At 36.9% G+C, this 20,290-nt stretch overlaps 1 protein-coding gene across 5 annotated transcripts in view; it reads left to right on the top strand.

Moving 5' to 3' along the window:
- Dlg2 (discs large MAGUK scaffold protein 2) overlaps positions 1-20,290 on the top strand; it is an 857,262-nt gene that overhangs the window by 337,949 nt on the left and 499,023 nt on the right. For all 5 annotated transcript variants that reach the window (XM_059271442.1, XM_059271434.1, XM_059271427.1 and 2 more), the window contains exon 5: positions 8,281-8,450. In XM_059271442.1, the coding sequence (XP_059127425.1) occupies positions 8,281-8,450 (170 nt within the window). The remainder of the gene's footprint in view (positions 1-8,280; positions 8,451-20,290) is intronic.

Raw genomic sequence — 20,290 nt, 5'->3', positions numbered from 1 at the left:
TCACCAGAATTTACTAAAATGAGAAGAGAGATTAATTAAGAAGATACCTGGAGTAAATTCTCAGACTCAAGCATGAACTGGACAACTAAACTCTGGGAAGAGCAATCATGGACTGAGACAGCATGGAACATCTAGGAGAATCCTTCCCTTGATATGAAGCCCTAATTTCTTCTTATAAATCTATTTTACTTCCAATCTTTTTGTTCTTAATATTTTGATATCTGAGAGTCAATGTGGAGGAAATGACCTAAAGTATATTTTACATCTATTTTCTATTTCTTCTGTTGAGATCAAACATTGAATCTAATGGTATTAATTCTACATTCTCCCCAACAAGGACTCTATAACAATGTGGGTCTTTACTTTGCATGTTAGGTGCTTCCAAAACACCTGTCTCATTGTTTTCCTGGAAAAAACATATATTATATTGTGTTGGTTTCTATGTTTTTAGCTTCAGTTATAATGTGGTCCATGAATTAAATTAGAAATTTCAAAAAGGGACAACCTTAGTGGTTTTTAAGACTTTAGAAATATTTATTTGTGTCTCGTGAAAAGACAGAGGGAAGAAAAAGCAGGAATGTGATAAAGTAAGTTTATAATCACTGTCTGGAGTGCTTAGGTGTGACTGAAGATGTCAGGCAGGTTGGAGACCAGGCAGGGGTTTGAAGAATTCTGCCAATTGTGCTGATTTTCAGACACTCTGGCTGAGGCTGACTTGAAGCTACACTTGAATCAAGTAAAGTCTTTCTTGGGAAGCTGAGGAAGGGTCTAGGGAACAAGAAATTACATTATGCTCCACAAGACAACTTTTACCCAAAGTCTTGTTTTTAAATTTTTGTTTCTGAAAATTTCATTTAACTCATTCTTTCCTCCATTTCTTAAATAGAGCAATGATTTTTTTCACATCTAGATTTTCGTATTCTTCCTTTCTCTCCCTATATTATTTTTCTCTCTTATATTTTCTTCATTATGCTCTCTTATGCAAGTGTTTCTCATAACAATAATAACTAACATTTCTTGATGTTTACCTTTTATCAGACACTGTGTTAATTATCCCTGTTGCATTATCTCACTTCATCCATTCTGCAAACTTAATATTCCCCTTTTCAGATGTAGAAATTTCAGCTTTGAGATGTTGAATGAATTCTTTAAAGAAACTGTTTCTATCGTTGGGCGATCCCTGTGTCTTTCTTGGGGTCCTGTTTTCCAGGTAGCCTGCCTGGTGATGTGAGTAGCAGTCCAGTCATCCTTGTTCCACATCTAGTATCCTGTTATGAGTGAGTACATACCATGTTTGTCTTTCTGAGTCTGGGATACCTCACTCAGGATGATTTTTCCTAGATCCATCCATTTGTCTGCAAACCTCATGATGTCATTGTTTTTCTCTGCTGAGTAGTATTCCATTGTGTATATGTACCACATTTTGTTTATCCATTCTTCAGTTGAAGGGCATCTAGGTTGTTTCCATGTTCTGGCTATTACAAACAACGCTGATATGAACATAGCTGAACAAGTGCTCTTGTGGTGTGGTTGAGCATTCCTTGGGTATATGCCCAAGAGTGGTATAGCTGGATCTTGGGGGAGATGGATTCCCAATTTTCTAAGAAAATGCCATATTGATTTCCAAAGTGGTTGTACAAGCTTGCATTCCCACCAGCAGTGGAGGAGAGTTCCCCTAGCTCCACATCCTCTCCAGCATAAGGTGTCTTCAGTGTTTTTGATCTTAGCCATTCTGACAGGCGTAAGGTGGTATCTCAGAGTTGTTTTGATTTGCATTTCCCTGATGATTAGGGATGTTGAGCAATTCCTTAAATGTCTTTCAGCCATTTGAGTTTCCTCTGTTGAGAATTCTCTGTTTAGTTCTATAGCCCATTTCTTAATTGGACTGTTGGGCATTTTGATGTCTAATTTCTTGAGTTCCTTATATATTCTGGATATCAGTCCTCTGTCAGATGTGGGATTGGTGAAGATCTTTTCCCATTCTGTAGGCTGTCGCTTTGCTTTGTTGACCGTATCCTTTGCCCTACAAAAGCTTCTCAGTTTCAAGAGGTCCCATTGATTGATTGTTTCTCTCAGTGTCTGTGCTACTGGTGTTCTATTTAGAAAGTGGTCTCCTATGCCAATGTGTTCAAGACTACTTCCTACTTTCTCTTCTAGCAGGTTCAGAGTAGCTGGATTTATGTTGAGGTCCTTGATCCACTTGGACTTAAGTTTTGTGCACGGTGATAGATATGGATCTATTTGCAGCCTTCTACATGTTGATATCCAGTTTTGCCAGCACCATTTGTTGAAGATGCTTTCTTTTTTCCATTGTGCACTTTTGGCTTCTTTGTCAAAAATTATTTGTTCATAGGTGTGCGGATTAATATCAGGGTCTTCAATTCGATTCCATTGGTCCACATGTCGGTTTTTATGCCAGTACCAAGCTGTTTTTATTACTGTAGCTCTATAGTACAGCTTGAAGTCAGGGATCGTGATGCCTCCAGAGGTTGTTTTATTGTACAGGATTCTTTTGGCTATCCTGGGTTTTTTGTTTTTCCATATGAAGTTGAGTATTATTCTTTCCAGGTCTGTGAAGAATTGTGTTGGTATTTTGATGGGGATTGCATTGAATCTGTAGATTGCTTTTGGTAAGATTGCCATTTTTACTATGTTAGTTCTGCCTATCCATGAGCATGGGAGATCTTTCCATTTTCTGACATCTTCTTCAATTTCTTTTTTCAGGGACTTAAAGTTCTTGTCATATAGGTCCTTCACTTGCTTGGTTAGTATTACCCCAAGGTATTTTATGTCATTTGTGGCTATAGTAAAGGGTGATGTATCTCTGATTTCCTTCTCCGCTTTTTTGTCCATTGTATATAGGAGGGCTACTGATTTTTTAGAGTTGATCTTGTATCCTGCTATGTTGCTGAAGGTGTTTATAAGCTGTATCAGTTCCTTGGTGGAATCTTTGGGGTTGCTCAAGTATACTATCATGTCATCTGCAAATAGGGAAAGCTTGACTTCTTCCTTTCCAATTTGTATCCCCTTAATCTCCTTATGGAATGAGATCTACATGAACAGCCTGGACAGGAGTGGGGGTAGTGAAGGGCGAGGGTCGAGGGAAAGAGAGCTTGGGTGAGTGGGAGATCCCAGCTGGATCAAAAACAGAGAGGGAGAACAAGGAATAGGAGACCATGGTAAATGAAGACCACATGAGAATAGGAAGAAACAAAGTGCTAGAGAGGCCCACAGAAATCCACAAAGATACCCCCACAACAGACTGCTGGCAATGGTCGAGAGACAATCCGAACTGACCTACTCTGGTGATGGGATGGCCAAACACCCTAATTGTCGTGCTAGAAACCTCATCCAACTACTGATGGATCTGGAGGCAGAGATCCATGACTAGGCCCCAGGTGGATCTCTGGGAGTCCAATTAGCGAGAATGAGGAGGGTTTATATGACTGAGAATTGTTGAGACCAAGGTCGGATAAAGCACAGAGACAAATAGCCAAACAAACGGAAACACATGAAATATGAACCAATGGCTGAGGGGTCACCAACTGGATCAGGCCCTCTGAGTGGGTGAGACAGTTGATTGGCCTGATCTGTTTGGGAGGCATCCAGGCAGTGGGACCGGGTCCTGTGCTCATTGCATGAGTTGGCTGTTTGAAACCTGGGGCCTATGCAGGGTCCCTTGGCTCAGCATGGGAGGAGGGGACTGGACCTACCTGGACTGAGTCCACCAGGTTGATCTCAGTCTGTGGGGAAGGCTTTGCCCTGGAGGAGATTGGAATGGGGGGCGGGCTGGGGGGAAGGTGAGGGGGGCGGGAGGGGGAAGAACAAGGGAATCTGTGGCTGATATGTAGAACTGAATTGTATTGCAAAATAAAAATTAAAAAAAAAAAAAAAAAAAAGAAACTGTTTCTAAGTTCTAGAATTGAGAGGGTGCCTCAGATATATATATGGAAAAGGAATACACACTTTGTTCTTAGGTTATCTGAAACATTATGTGCCTATTGTAGATGTGGAAGGAACATAAAAGATATGTTTTAAAACATTCATAGTCTCCTTACTCATGAAGAACTGGAACTACAACTTTACCATTTTCTTTCCTTCTAATATTTCTTGCATAGTAAACAGCAATATTTATAACTTTTAATGTGAATTATGATTTGGGAAGCATATTAAATAAATTAATATCCTTAATATACATATAAAATCACAAAACATCTTTTTTAACAATAACTCCTATGTTGACACCTAAGAGAGAAAAGTATATTTCACATGTTATTTTAAAATATATTCTTCGAGCCAGGTAGTGGTGGCACATGCCTTTAATCCCAGCAGTTGGGACGCAGAACCAGGCAGATCTCTGTCACTTCAAGGTCAGCCTGGTCTGCAGAGCAAGATCCAGGACAGGCACCAAAGCTACACAGAGAAACCCTATCTCAAAAAAAAAAATAAGCAAATAAAATAAAATATGTTCTTGGGCCTGGAGAGATGGCTTAGTTAATGGTAAGAGCACTGGCTACTCTTCCAGAGGACCCAGTACCAACATGGCCACTAAAAATTGTCTGAATACCAGTTCCAGGGGATCTGGCACCCTCGCACAGACATACATGCAGGCAAAATACAAATGCACATAAAAATAAGTAAGTCTTCTTTTTTTAAATCTCAACAGAGAACTAATAATTTCTTGAATATTAGTTTCAAGTGATGCCTCATCATGTGAGAGGTTGTTTCATTGATAAATAAAAAGGTTCAATGTGTTTCTGCAGATAGATGTTAGTGATTAAATGGACTTTGGTTTCTAATATATTTGATTGAAGAAAATACATCAGAATTGCAAAAGGAAATTCCAGAGAACTATTAAAATCATTTTTTTTAACTGGGTGGCTGATTCTGTCCCACAAGATGAAATTGCTCCAGACAAAACTACAGACTTACATCTGAAACAGCAAACACTGAGTGAAACTGTCAGTTCCAGTAGTTGAGTGAAGAGGAAGTCTGTATGCAAATGGCTTTCTTATACAGTGGCTCAGAAATATCATAAGAGGGTGAACTTTTTGCTGGGATGATGCATTACTTGAGCTCGAAGCTACTGATACATTGATGTGCCTTAAACTGAAGGGGTGACTTTACTCACAAAGGTTATCTGCAGTTAAACAGATTCGTTTTAAATAGCTGAGGCCCTCTGGCCAGATTCTATTTCAAGCAACTGAGAGGAAGGGAAGTTGAATGTCCTAGTTCCCTAGCTTGACATTCTCTCCTTTTAAGTATTTCAATGTAGATTCATCATCTGTTTTATTTTAATGTTAAAGCAAACAACTCTAAATTTATTGTATTAGCATAGAGATAGGTAAAGCCAGATGGAAATCATGCCCCGTCCTAACCAACAGTGAATGACCTTACCATTGATATTCCTTTATTTATAAAATGAAGATCAATATTTCATGAACTAAAGTGAAAGAAATGAGTGGAGAGACCAGACTAACAAACACGCAGTTGATGCCCTGATGACAATTTTAAATTTCTACCAGATTCACTTTTAAACAAATCACTCTGAGCATGTCTTACCTACTTATCAGTAATGTTCATACCTCCAGTGCTACATATATCTACATCTGTTAACTGTCTGCTGGATCCTCTCCCCAACCGTGGCTATCCTTCCTCTTTTCCTATGGGAATATGAAATCCAAAGAGATGGGTGTCTTTTTATTCAGATCTCCTCTTTGCTAATCTTGTGTTCTATACACTTTATTAAAGCTGCCTATTTCACCTATGTATTCAGGAACAACCATATGAGTTAGACTGTGTTTTGTTTATACTTGTAACTAACAATTAATGCTTTCATTGTACACAAAAGGAAATAATTAGTAGGGTTTGAATGGGTGTAGCCTTCAATTTTTTTTTTCTACAGCTCACTTCAAGAAAAATAGTGGTCAAGATATGATTAGTATTCTGAACATGAGGTAATGGTAAACCATGCTTTTTCATTATCATGAGATGGCAAAATTACCCACTCTCAAAGGACCAGCTGCTCCAGGGTGGCTGGCATCCCTGATGCATGCCTACATTCTCAAAACTATTTTAATTAGTAGTTTTCCAGATTTTTTTGTTTTGTTTTGTTAGAGAGGAAATGTATGTGTAAACCTATTAAAGCCATTCCATCTGTTCTGATGAAATAACATCACTACATCTTGGTGAAATCTTCCACTTCAGGATTTTAAGGCTGCTGTGTATTCTCATAAAGGCAAGGGTTGCAATAACAGCTTCTTAAACAGACATATAAAGAATTATGGGGAAAAATACACTTAAAAATCCTCCCCATGCTTTTATATAATATGTCCATGGTAAACTTATATTTTGAATTGATAGGCATAATATACATAAAATGGTCCATCACATTAGATATATATTTTTTAACAAGAAGGCTTGAAGGATCCAGGTATAATTTGGTACTAGAGTACTTGGCAAGCATGCATGAAGTCCTAGACTTGCCCAGCCAAGACTGCAAGAATAAATACATAGAAATGTAGTAGGTAAGTAAGTAGGTGGATAGAAGATAGATGATGATGATCATAGGAATGATGATGATGATGATGTTAGATAAATGAGTGAATAGATAGAATAATAGATAGATGATATATAGATGGATAGATAGGTAGGTAGGTAGATAGATAGATAGGTAGGATACATAGACACATAGACTTTAGAACAAACACAGTCTATGCCCAATCTGCCAACAGAAGGGCTTAACTACTTACATTAGTACAAATTACACTAATTTCCACAGTGGACCTCAGTCTTATTCCACAAAGCCATGAAAAAATCCATTATTAAGAATATTATATGTCAATACATACTGCACTATCAGTACATTTATTAATAATTTATTATATGCTAAGATCTATGGAAAGGCTTATATGTATATTGTCTAGTTTATTCTTCCCTAAAACATTCATAGTAGATATTATAATTATTAAAGAATGTGAAAATAAAAATAATAAAAAATTATTAGAGAGATGAAGAAAATTACCTATATGTATCAACTTAGAAGATGGAAATCCAACAATTGAATTTTAGTTGTTGTTTTTTCATATTCAGCAAATATTTGCTAAACAATATATCTCTTGAATGAAATCAGACATTGGAAGAGGGAAGTAGAAAGTTGGTACCAACCACATTTACTTTCCATGGCACTTGAAGAGAAGGGCTTCAAAGATAACAAAGAGGACCCAAGAATGTTAGGCAGGAGATTGTGGAAGTCATCCAGACAAGAGGTGCTGACTTCAACCAGGAGATAGCAGGGAAGATGAACTAACCTCAATAGCCATTAGATTTGCTCTATAAATTGATCTGAATGTATAGTGATGGAGGGAAGAAGGGGTCAGGTAAGAACAGTTGCTCACTTTTGACCTGGAGCAACAAAGTAACCTGAGATGGGGAATATTAAAATGGATGGGCAGAGTGAGGAAATCTTTCTAGCCAGAAACCTGTGCTCTTAGCCATTATTCGTGTTATCACTAATCATTATCATAAAAATAAACTAACTGGAAAGGAAGTTAAATTATGCCTTCCTGTGTGAAGACTGAAACAATTAAAGCATTACATAATTCTTAGTTTTTAAAGTAAATGTCTTGGGCAGGATTATCTGAGGATCTCATCAAGCTTCATTAAGTCTAAGCTTCAATATTTATAATATTGTGAGATGAATTCCAGGGAAAAGATATTTAAAGATAATTCAACAAGCTAAACACATTGAGATGACTGTTTTATATGTTTTTTTCTTCTTCCTACATAGTTATATTTTTGAGAATTTCTACAATTATTGCATAACACTTTTGTATCTAGTGAGCTAAGAATTTTGTAAAGTTAAATGATAAAATTACATCTGTTGTGTCTATATAGTCTACCATAATAACTTCTGAGAAGACTTTAGACCATAATTTTCAGTCTAACCAATTAAGACAGTAAAAATAATGATGTCATTGACAGATTTCTTAAAATTCATATCCTTCTAACTATGCCATATGCCACTCAATTCAAGTCACACTACTGTAGTGCAGTATAAGATGGAAACTGGCTAGCCTAGTGATCATTGTGTGGAATACTAGGCACTCAAGGAGCTTAAGTATGACTTGATTTCTTGTACTATAAGTAAGAAATCTTCCAAATTTGAACATTTTCAAATCTCTCCCATTCTTGCCCTCTTGTTAAGGTTAGATAGTGATGATGGATTCTTCACTCCGGGTCCCTGGCTACTGCTGAACCTTGCCTCTTCCTCCCTTGCAGGGTCAATGACTGTATCTTGCGGGTGAACGAAGTTGATGTGTCAGAGGTTTCCCACAGTAAAGCAGTGGAGGCCCTAAAAGAAGCAGGGTCTATTGTGCGGCTGTATGTGCGTAGAAGACGACCCATTTTGGAGACTGTCGTGGAAATCAAGCTTTTCAAAGGGCCGAAAGGTAAAAGGAAAAAAAAAAACATAAAAGACTTTCACTGAGGCACAAATGTAAAAAATGTTTGTCTTAAATTTACTCTATAACCCACCTACAGTGACCTTTAATTCTCTGACGTTCATTCCTTATCAGCAGACTTGACACTACAAGATAGTAGTTTTTACAGATGGTTGAAGAAACCAGAACTCTACACACAAACTCACATAAGGAGAGTGTATAATTATGTAGGGAATACCATAAATGATAATAACAACCAACACTTAATATTTTCTATGTTTTTTAACTGACAGGCTCGTTATAACTTGAGCAGCTCATTATAACTTTCTAACATTTCAGATGTGCATGGTAAACTATTTCATATAACCAGATATTAATATAAGTAACAAAGATAATCTTTAGTGGGGCTGCAGAGATTGCTCAATAGTAAGGGCTTGCTGCTCTTACAGAGGACCTGAGTTCAATTCCCAACACCCATGTCAGACGACTCGTATCTCCAGCTACAAGGGATCTCAGACCCTCTTTTGCCCTCCAGGCCCACCCACACACATGTGCCATTTACTTACATAGACACATACACATACAAGATTAAATCTTAAGACACAACTTTTTGTCTTTACTGATACTAAATTATATTTTATAATGTGATTTCTTTTGACTTTGTACCATGTGTTGTAACCATTAAGTCTTGTATTGGTCTTAGCTTGGGACAGACAAAACAAGTTAAGCTTGCATTTTAAATGTTCACAGATGTCTAGGTGCTCTTTTGCTTGCTCCAAGAAACTGGGTAAACAGTGATATTGAATCATTATATGAATTTCATTTAGTACACTGACATTAACACTACTTGCATGATATTTCAGATGCTTCAGAAAATTTTAATAATTAGCTTAATACATTAAATATTTTAGATTATGTCTGGGTAATAACTAGGCTCTTCATAAAGCATTTTCTTTTTTATGATCTATTTAATGTCTAATGTTAAATATGTGATTGAAAAAAATAAGCATGTCACCTTCTCTAGGGGACAGTATTAAGTGGTATTTGCCAGCTTGGACACAAGAATCAGACAAACTCATTAAAAGCCTAGTTCCGCCATTTACTGGTGGAATGACTTTCATTAAATCTATGGAATTAATGGAATGAAACATTTTTTAAGAGCTTGCACGTAGTAGGAAGAAGCATAGACTAAAGATCAGAGCATGGAGGTTGAACCCCGACTCTGCCCTTCACAGCTGTTAGACTTTGGCTAGAAATGTTTCACTCTCTTGGCCTTGATTTTCTCACCTATAAAACACAAGTGAATACAAAGCTTGTTCTTGGAGATATTATGATGATTCATTGAGACAGTTCACTTGTTTGGAATAAATCCTAGTGCAAACTCAGGAAATATTAGCTGTGCATGCAGATTATTTGAAGTATTTTTTAAACCAACTGTGGTAGCGGTTTCTTAGCAATATAATGAAAATACTTAGAGGTCCCTCATGACTTAAGTGCAGGTGCATTAGAATTCAAGTATGAATGAAGGTCTACCCTATCCATTTACTAAATAACACTGGAAGTTTGCCTTTTAAAGCCAAACAAATGGAACATAGATTTTTTTTCTATTAAAAATATATATTGTATATATAAATAACATGTGTATATTTATACAAGTCAGCTAACAGCAATTATTCATCATTTCCCTAAGCAAAGGCTAATTTAAGCCCTCAGGAAAATATTGTCTTTCTCTTACTGACTTCCTGCTCTGAGTCACTGAATGACCTCCAGCTGCTCAGCAAAACACCTAAAGGCTACAGGGAGCTGATGACCCAAACTCCTTAATTTTACCAGGAACATGTCTGTTGGGTCTTTATTCTGACATTGGGCCCCCTCCAGCTCTTTTCCTCCATACTGAACCATTTTCTTCTTTGAGCCTGTTGTGGGGCAAGAATGTCTTTGTGACATGGAGGAGGGAAATAGGCAGTGAGGGCTAATTAACATGGTAGGTGGGCAGTAACCCAGTGAACATTTGCAGTATATGGAGATGGTCTCCTGAGCCAATGAAATCCTTGGGACAACTTTCTGTCCAGAAAGCTGGCTGTATGGAGCCTACTGGGGAGTGTGCTGAGTCAGTCATACTTTTTGTACTGGGATCTTTTGTATAGGTCTGATGGGGATTTGTTTGTCTATACAAAGCCTATTGATTAACAAGAAAAGAAAGTGTTCCAGTCATTGTTTGATTTCCAGATGCCTCTCCCAGTGCCTGAATCTCATGAAGTGTAGAATTAGAGTAACAAATAATTAGGCTCTATACTATATCTGAAGAGATATTGCCTTTAACACTTTAGTATGTTATAATTCTTAATTTTATAATTGCAGTATTCCTGAAAGAAATTTCCACCATGATTAATTTGTATCATGGAAACTCTAACGTAATATAAAGGATGGAGATAAATCAGTCTCGTTCCTCAGAAGTTCTAATAGAAAAGATGACTCTAAAGTCAACCTATTTAATGATGTTTTCAAGGCAAAATGACATTGGTTCTAGGATAGAGCTTGAGCCATGAGTTTAATGGGGAGATGGGGTGGCTGTGTGATTTATCTTAGCCAGAAGAGTCAAAACACTCCAGAGAACTGGAAACATTCCACTTTCCATGTGCACACAGTTCCTTGTCTGGTCCTCTTTGACTACTTAATAGTCCAATGGTAAGCATCAATATTCTAGCCAGTTAGATGTATTCAGCTAAGTGCATTTAACATACGGTTACCTTGCTATACAGTAACCTTCAACGATTCAACAAATACTTATTAAATATTTCCTGTAATATGACACAGCTAGACAGGGATTCCCAAAGAGAAGAGGTGGCTCTTACTCTCAAGAAAATTATAGTCAGATAAGGAAAACATCTATAATAGAAACTGGAAAAACTAAGAATGAATATAAAGTATTGAGGGAAAACAGATCAGAAAATATGTGAAAGGAGACAAAAACTACCCAAACTAACTCTTGAATTATAAATTAAAATAGCCATGTAGCAAGGTAGGAGAGCATTCCAGGTACAAATGAAAGTATGGCAACCCAAATATAGGAAAGATCTTCATATTGTCTAGTAGTCAAGTAGTAGGACAAAGGGTGGCATGAGTCCATATGGATGAGGTAAGAAGCCAGATCATGCTTTGCTGTTTTAGTAATATTTAAGAGTTTAAAAGTTTAGAATTATATAAATGCAGGGGGAAAATATTGTACAAATTTTAAACATGGGATGAATATGATAAGATCCATCATTTTCATTATTTTGTTGTTGTTATTATTTTCTAGACAGGGTTTCTCTATATAGCTCTGGCTGTCCTGGAACTCACTCTGTAGACCAGGCTAGCCTTGAACTCAGAGATCTGCTTGCCTCTGCCTCCTGAGTGCTTGTATTAAGGGCATGTGCCACCACCACCAGGCATATTCATCATCTTTTGGAACTCATTCTGGCTACTATAAAGAAAATAAATTGAAAGGGCAAGAATGAGAGCAGAGCTCAGTTAAACATGCTTGGAGGAGAAAATGGTAAAAACGAAGTTGAGTTGTGTGTTGGAGACATGTTAAATACACATAATTGAATATAGCTAATTGGTTGGAATAGTGGTGCCATTGGACATCTGTGTGATCAAAGAGGACCAGATAAGGAACTTCATGCACACAGAATGTTTCCCTTTCTCTGGAATGTTTTGACTCTTCTGGTTAAGATGAATCACACAGTCCCCTGCCCCCTTATTGGTAAACTGTATGTGGGAGGCTCTACAGATTAGGCCCAGTTTTCTAAATGGAATGCTGTGTGTCAAATGAGGAAGACTACAGAGAAAACTGTGGAAATGTGATTAGGTATTCACTTGGGACCTTTTGGAAGCCCATTGTGCATTTCTAATAAAATGTAAAAATGTCTTAGTCAACATGAAAAATTCCTCTTATATTATGGTTAGAGATTTAGTCACTGAGGGCATCTGGGGTATCTACGTGTCAGTTGTCAGTAATCCTATGTAGAAAGTAATGATTAAGCAGATCTATTTAGGTTTACTAAGAAATCAAAAGTTAAAGAAAGAAAATCTGCATGTGTAGGGGGTATTCCAAGGTAAGATGTTTTAAACTTTTTTTAATTAAGAAATTTTTTATTCATTTTGCATACCAACCACAGATCCCCCTTTCATCCCTCCTCCCACTCACCCCCAAGCCTTCCCTCAGTCCACCCCCTTCCCCTCCTCAGAAAAGGTAAAGTCCCCCATGGGGAGTTAGCAAAGCCTGGTACAATCAGTTGAGGCAGGTCCAAGCCCCTCCCCCTGCATCAAGGCTGTGCAAGGTGTCCTACCATGCGTAATGGGCTCCAAAAAAAAAAACAGCTTATGCACCAGGGATATTCTCACTGCCAGAGGCCCCTTAAACAAACCAAGCAACACAACTGTCTCACTTATGAAGAGGGCCAAGGCAAGATTTATAATAAAAGTCCTCTAGTGGCTTTCCCAGGAACTCCTCTTAGTATAAATAAACCAAAGAAGTCTGTCATTAAACACACATCAAGATCATTGACCAGTATGGCCCACCCTAAACAGACTTTAAGCTCTATAAAAAGTTAGGTGGCACAGTTTGGTTGTGCTGAATTAAATAAGACCATCTCCATGCATGTGCATAATATACTTTAGGCACACCCCATACTCCACTCCTCTCTCCTTCCTTACCCCTTATATTTGTCCCCTTTGCTCTCAGAGACAGTTTTGATTCTACTATCGTATCAAATGTATGTGTGATTTGATGTGTCTGCATACAGTCTCAGACTCAAAAATGAAGGAAAATATGATGTTTGTCTTGACTTAATTCACTTAATATGGCTATTTTCAGTTTCACCCATGTTTCTGCAAATGTCATGACTTTGTTCATACATGTAATTTCTTTTCTCCATTTATCTTTTGATAAACACCTATGTTGAGTCCCTAACTTGTCACTTTGAACAGTACTTCAGTGGACACTGATGTATATGCAAGTATCTCTGATGTGCTGACTTGGAGTCCTTTGACTAAATATCCAGGAGTGTTGAGCTGGGTCACAAGATAAGTCTGGTTTTTTTTTTGTTTGTGAGGAACCTAATGGTTTTTACTAATTACTCTTGTTAATGAATCCCTTAAGGTATAGTCAAAAAATTGAATATGTCAGTGTTGGAGTTTTATTGATATCTAAGTATAGATTTATTTTAGGCGATTATTGGCTAAAAACTGATAGTATAAGCTCATCTATCTACTTAAAAATATTGTATTTTTTCTACCATTACTTTTATAAGTGGGTGTATATGTGTGTGCATGGTGTGTGCATGTATTCAGTGCATGTCCATATATGCATGGAAACTAGAGATGAACATAAGTGTCTTTCTTGTCTACTTTCCACCTTATGCTTTGAGACAGGGTCTCTCACTAAACATGAATGTCACTAGTTTGGCAAAGCAGACTGGCAAATGAGCTTCAAGGATCATTTCTGTAAGCCCCAACCTTCTATACTGGGGCTGCAGCTGCTTACACACCATGCCTGTCTTTGTGCATGGGATCTATGGTTCCAAACTTAGGTCCTCCTGCCTAAGACACACGTACTTTACTGACTAATCTGTGTTCCCAACTCCTATAAATGATTTTAAATATAATCTATTTTTATTTCTTTACAAATGCCATCTTTTCCTGCAGTTATTGAGTTGTGTGTAAGTACAAAGTGAAAACGCAGTAACATTTGTAGACAGTTGTACAAGAAATAATTATAACTACCTAACATCCCATCAGATTAACAGTTACTGTGTACAGAACACAATCATTAAAGAAGTCACATATATTAAGGAAATTCATGGGCATTTTTAAGTTGCCATGGGTTATAAAACAAGTGCCTGGACCTCTTAGCTTCACTTTCCTCATCTGAAAAATAATAATTTGATAACCTAATAGTATTCTTTTCAGGATAAGAATTAAAAATTCTTAGTAATGTTTGTGATAGTTAATTGTTACCATAATTGGCAAAAAGTTAAGTAAAGAAAACCATTAGTGAGCTCACATTTTTGCTTTTAAAATAACTCCCATGGTATTTCATGTGTTCTAATCTTTAGTCTTTTGGCATCAATATTTGTTGATTGAGTATTATTCATTTAATATTCCCCAATTGAAAGCAAAGCCACTATATGTTTATCTTCTGCATGTATCCACACATGGATCTGTATGGATAGTGCCTTGTGTAATATATATGATATGCATTTTTTACAACTAAGTTTTCTATCTAGTTCTAAACAAATTCATTTTTATCCAAACTAAGTTAAAACTGCCTTGTGACACTATGCTTTATGAAAATGTTCAGTGATGTTTATGAATATATTTCTCTTTTGGTTCTTTATTTCCATACACTTAGTTTATGGAAATATATCCCTAAATATATTGAAAACTAACAGCATGTTGTCTCCTTCACACCAGCTTCCATTTATGTTAATGGCTGCCTCTGTCATCCAAAGTCAAAAGCTCAAAGTCAATTGATTTTGGCTCCCTTTGCTTTGATGTTTTTATCAAATCATCTGCCATAACCTATGAAAGCAATTTATGGCATAACCAGTCTACTCTTTAAAATTATTATGAAGTTCACATCTCTATGAAATCTTCTCTGACCTACTACAATAGATACCCTTGCCAATCTCTTTATTTCTACATGTTTAACCTAGGGGCCAGCCTTTGAAAAACACATAGCTTTATTAATGGTTCCTTCTTGCTCAGAAATGTCCATTGACTCTTTTATTGTCTCTAGGCAAGAATCTAATTTTTTCACTACACTATCTTGTGCCTTCTGTGGTCTCCCTCTCCTCCAGCCATAGATTTTGGTTTTACCCTTTGCTGGCTTATTTCCCCCTTCTATCTTCTGATCCTTCTCTCTCTGACCCTTTTCTCATCCCTGTACCACCTTTGGAACACCTTCTTGTAGCATGAATCTTAAAAGTTCTTAATAGTAAGATCAAACCCAGAACAGGTATTGGGGTGAATTCTGGAAGATCAGAGAGACAGAACAAGCCACAGCTAACCTCACCTGGCCAACTTCTCAGCTGGTCTTGTTTCCTCAGATTGGATGCTTCTGTGTCCTCATCCCAATGGCTCTCAGCTGAACTGCCCCTCGAAAGCCTGAAGTTTAACCATCTAAAAGCTTAACCTGCCAAATGCTGCTAGTTTCTGGTCCTCACGCCTTATATACCTTTCTGCTTTCTACCACCACTCCCTGGGATTAAAGGCTTGCTTTCTGGGATTAAAAGCGTGGTGAGTCACCATGCTTGTCTGTATCCTTGAACAAATGGATTTCTGCCTCTGGAATGCTAGGATTAAAGGCGTGTGCTACCACTGCCTATCTTTTATGTTTAATATTGTGGCTGTTCTGTCTCTGACCCCAGATAAGTTTATTAGCATGCACAATATGGGGGAACACCTTCTTTTTCCATTTTGACCACTATCAGCATCCTCTCCCCAAGAGCCACTTCAGCGATGCCTTATCCACAAAACTGTGGGCAGTTTCCCAATCAGAAGCAATCTTCTTGTAAAGGACTTCATTCTTTCCTTTTCTTATCATCCTTTTGTTGCCAGGCCTTACGAAAGCCCATAATACATAAGAAAGATGGGTCCCAACGGCTCAAATTAGGGAAATAAGCAAGTTGCCAGCTCTAACAATTAACATAGTAGTTCCATGGTCTCTTCCCCAGCCTAGACTGTTTTGGAAGGGTTTAGCAAAGCCTTTAAAGGAAACTAAAAGATAAGGAGAGTTGGTGCCCAAACTCCGGTTAGTACCTGGTAGGAACTGGGATAGAGAGATAGGACAAGAGTCAAGACCATAACTGAAGTGTGGCAAGAGGAAAACAGAATAGTTGAGGTACAAGGCTGTGCAGGAACCCCTTAATAGGAAAGAGCCTTCATTCTGACACTCTGGTACTCATGCAAAGTTTATCTATGCCCAGACTGAAGCAAAGCAGTGTTTGAAGCCTCTCACATGTTGCCTGATAGCGCACTGGGTCCAAAACCAATTTTTACATTTAAGAGGAATTTTTTTCCTTAGTAAAATTTTTCCTCAGTAAAAATTTTTTATAGTGTTCTTTCATGACAGATTTATAATCCAGCATGGTTAAATATCAACTGGGCACACAAAAATAGCACATAGAGCAGACACAGAACTTACTGGGCATCTAACTGAAATACATTTTACCAACTTTAGCATTTTATATAACACTTTCTTTGTTGTTGTTTTCTAATATAGTCTGACTCTTCTCTCGGCCCCTACTTTCTTTCTCTCTGAAACCAACAGGGCCAAAATGAATGATGTGAGCATGGAATTTTTTGAAATTGTTCATTTTTCAAGTTGATTATCTTTATAGCTTAATTTTTAGGGTAGAGGCCAAGAGTTTGCTATTTTCAGCACATAGTTCATGGTACATGTACGAAGATTTTAACTGAAAATTAAATCGACTGTCCTTAACCCTTGTACAGAGAACGCTTGTATTACAATTATTTTCCTTTTCTATCACTATTGCTCTGATGGCAATACTGCATAACAAGTTCGACTGCTTGTTACCCAATTTGGGTGTTGAGTATAGAAAAGTTTGGAGTGGTCCATAATTCAGTTGTTTATGGTCATTGTGCCACATCACTAGGAGAAACCAGGCACAAAGCTTATCTGCTGGTTTGGTTGCTTGAAGCCACCACACATTCTTTCCATTTTTTTTTTTTTTTTTTTTTGGCCATGGGGAAAATTAAAAGGTACATTCATCTTCTAATGCATGTGCAAATGTGTCTCTGAATTCACAGTTCCATTTTCTTTTTTAAGGTTGCATTCTGGGTTCTGAGTTCCAAGTGGTAGGTGGACCTGTTTTTCTGTGAAGGGCCGTTCTGAACAAAGGTTTGGCTATTAGTAAGCACAAACGGCAATTTTTACTTTAGCATGAGGTCCCAAAGCACTGTATTTTCTCTTTAGTGTTATTTCTCTTAGTGCCTTTGAATTAAAATTATTCCCTTGATAATAAAAGAATCTACTTAAGTGTATATACAATGAAAAGTTTTATTGGTATTAAATAGAGAGAATATAAAAGAAAAGGTCAAACTAGATATTAAGCCAGGGAAATATTATTCTCAGAAATAAAAATAGCTAAATTGCCACTTTCCACCCCCAAAAAACATTTTTTTTCTAGTTGAGGAACTGATGACATGTGATGTGTGCATCTTGTTTGCTGACATTAGTCATTGGATTTCACTTGTAAGTGCACTGTTAATTTCTCATAACTTACAGATCTAAGATACATGCTTGCAGACTAAAGACTTTCTCTAAGCTAATATTTGATCTCATCTCATGAAAAGATCTGTAAACAAGCTCTCTCCTGAGAACTCAGAACAAATGATTTTCACCTGAAAAACTGAAGTACAAATATTGCCTCTGTAATCCCCTCTGTTCTGTGCATTGTATCATTATGGGAGAGCGAGTCATTTGATTGCATTTGCTAATTTCATTCAGAAATTAAAGGCTGATGTCACTCCTCCCATTTCACCTGTGGGGATAATCCCATCACCATTCCCCTCAGATTACTTATATGCTATTTAAAGCTAAGCCCATATGATCAAAAGATAACTAACATTTAAAATACAAAATTGAAAATACACACTTCAAGACAGAGGTTTGAATTTTTTATTTAAAGTTTTAAGATTCACACAGCAAATCTTTAAATGGCTGTGAATATTAACAAAGTCCTATGTTTCCCTTATAGCATTTTTAATGTTTTAAAAGAAAAGACAGTGCCATGGGAAACACAACACCACTAAATCTCTTCTGTCTTGAGTCATTGTTGCTAATATGCTTTGTTGCCAACCTTAGATTGAAGAGACTTACAGTTTAAATCCCTGTGTTATGTAACTATTGAATGGACATATTTGGACATCTGTGCCTGTGTATCAATGCCCAATAAAATAGATGCTCTCCATTTAAAACTCATACAGAAAATAATCAGACATTCACTCAACAAATATTTTATTTCAAAATCACCTGCTACATTTTCTAACTCAGTTCTAAATGTTAAATCAAATTAGAATGTAGACATGGTTTATAAAGATAATTCTATTATGGCTAGATATTTTGAGAAGAGGATATATGTAATGGAACTGTTCTCAACACTGATGAGGAAAATGAATTTAAGATTTTTAAGCTTAGAAAATTCTATGGGTCATCTACTTATGAGATGCCAAGAAGTCCAAGGAAAGGTAAAGATTTATACCATAAAAGAGTGCATTAGGCAAGATGGGGACTTATCAATCAGTACTAACTGAAAAGAGAGCTATTAAAATATAGGGGAAAACTTGGCAAGATGATTTTTTCTGGCTTTTTTTTAATTAACATTTTTTTCATTTATTTTACATACCAACCATAGTTTCTCCTCCCATCTCTCCTCTTATCACCTCCAGACTCCCATCTATACCCTCCTAATCCACTCCTTCTTCATCTTCATTGATTTCCAAAGTGGTTGTGCCAGTTTGCACTCCACCAGCAATGAAGGAGTGTTCACCTTACTCCACATCCTCTCCAACATAAGATGTCCTCAGTATTTTTTATCTTAGCCATTCTGACAGGTATAAGATGGTATCTCAGAGTCATTTTGATTTGCATTTCCTTGATGACTAAGAATGTTGAACAATTCTTTAAGTGTATTTCAGCCATTTGAGATTCTTCTGTTGAGAATTCCCTGTTTAGATCTGTACCCCATTTTTAAATTGGATTATTTGGTATTTTGACGTCTAGTTTCTTGAATTCTTTATATATTTTGGAGCTCAGCCCTCCGTCTGATGTAGGGTTGGTAAAGACCGTTTCCCGTTTTGTAAGCTGCCATTTTGTCTTATTGACAGTGTCCTTTGCCTTGCAGAAGCTTTTCAGTTTCAGAAGGTCCCATTTATTGTCAGTCTCAGTGTCTGGGCTACTGGCGTTATATTCAGAAAGTAGTCTCTGGTGCCAATGCATTCAAGGCTACTTCCCATTTTTCTTCTATCAGGTTCAGTGTAATTGGATTTATGTTGAGGTCTTTGATACAATTGTACTTGAGGTTTGTGCAGGGTGATGGATATAGATCTATTTGCAATCTTCTACTAAATTCAAGGGGAAACTCTGGAGATTTTATTTTAAAAGAGATTATGCCGGGCGGTGGTGGCGTACGCCTTTAATCCCAGCACTGGGAGGCAGAGGCCGGCGGATCTTTGTGAGTTTGAGGCCAGCCTGGGCTACCAAGTGAGTTCCAGGAAAGGCACAAAGCTACACAGAGAAACCCTGTCTTGAAAAACAAAAAAAAAAGAGAGATTATAATAGACTATAATTTGTCACTTGAAATAGATCATTAAAATTTTGATTTCAACTTTTACTCTAAAAAATTCAGCAAAAAATAAAAAATTTAAATAAGTAAGGTTGATTTTAAAAATAATTTAGAAAACTTAATATACAAAATAGCAAGAAATTTTTAAAAATGAGAGATTCCAAAAACCAAACCACTTTTAAATATATTATAAAATATTTTTTTAATGACAGAGAGCTATGGGATTTAGTAAATGATAAAGTTGATATTTTTGAGTGTGAAAAGATAGACTAATAGTCTAATTGAGTACTAAATCATATTGGGAAAATTGGATACTTATCTTTTAAAGATTGTTGGGATGCTAGATAGATGGCTCAGTAGCAGGACACCTGCTGTTCTTACAGAGGACCTGGATTAAATTTCTAAGCACACATACCAGATAGCTCACAACCACCTCTAACTCCAGTTCCAGGGACCTGATACCATCTTTTGGATTTGGTGGGCACCTGTACACAC

Source organism: Peromyscus eremicus, chromosome 1 (assembly GCF_949786415.1).
Source record: "Peromyscus eremicus chromosome 1, PerEre_H2_v1, whole genome shotgun sequence".
Taxonomy (NCBI): domain Eukaryota; kingdom Metazoa; phylum Chordata; class Mammalia; order Rodentia; family Cricetidae; genus Peromyscus; species Peromyscus eremicus.
Note: the sequence above shows the minus strand (reverse complement) of the source record. Positions and strands in the feature narration are given on the sequence as shown.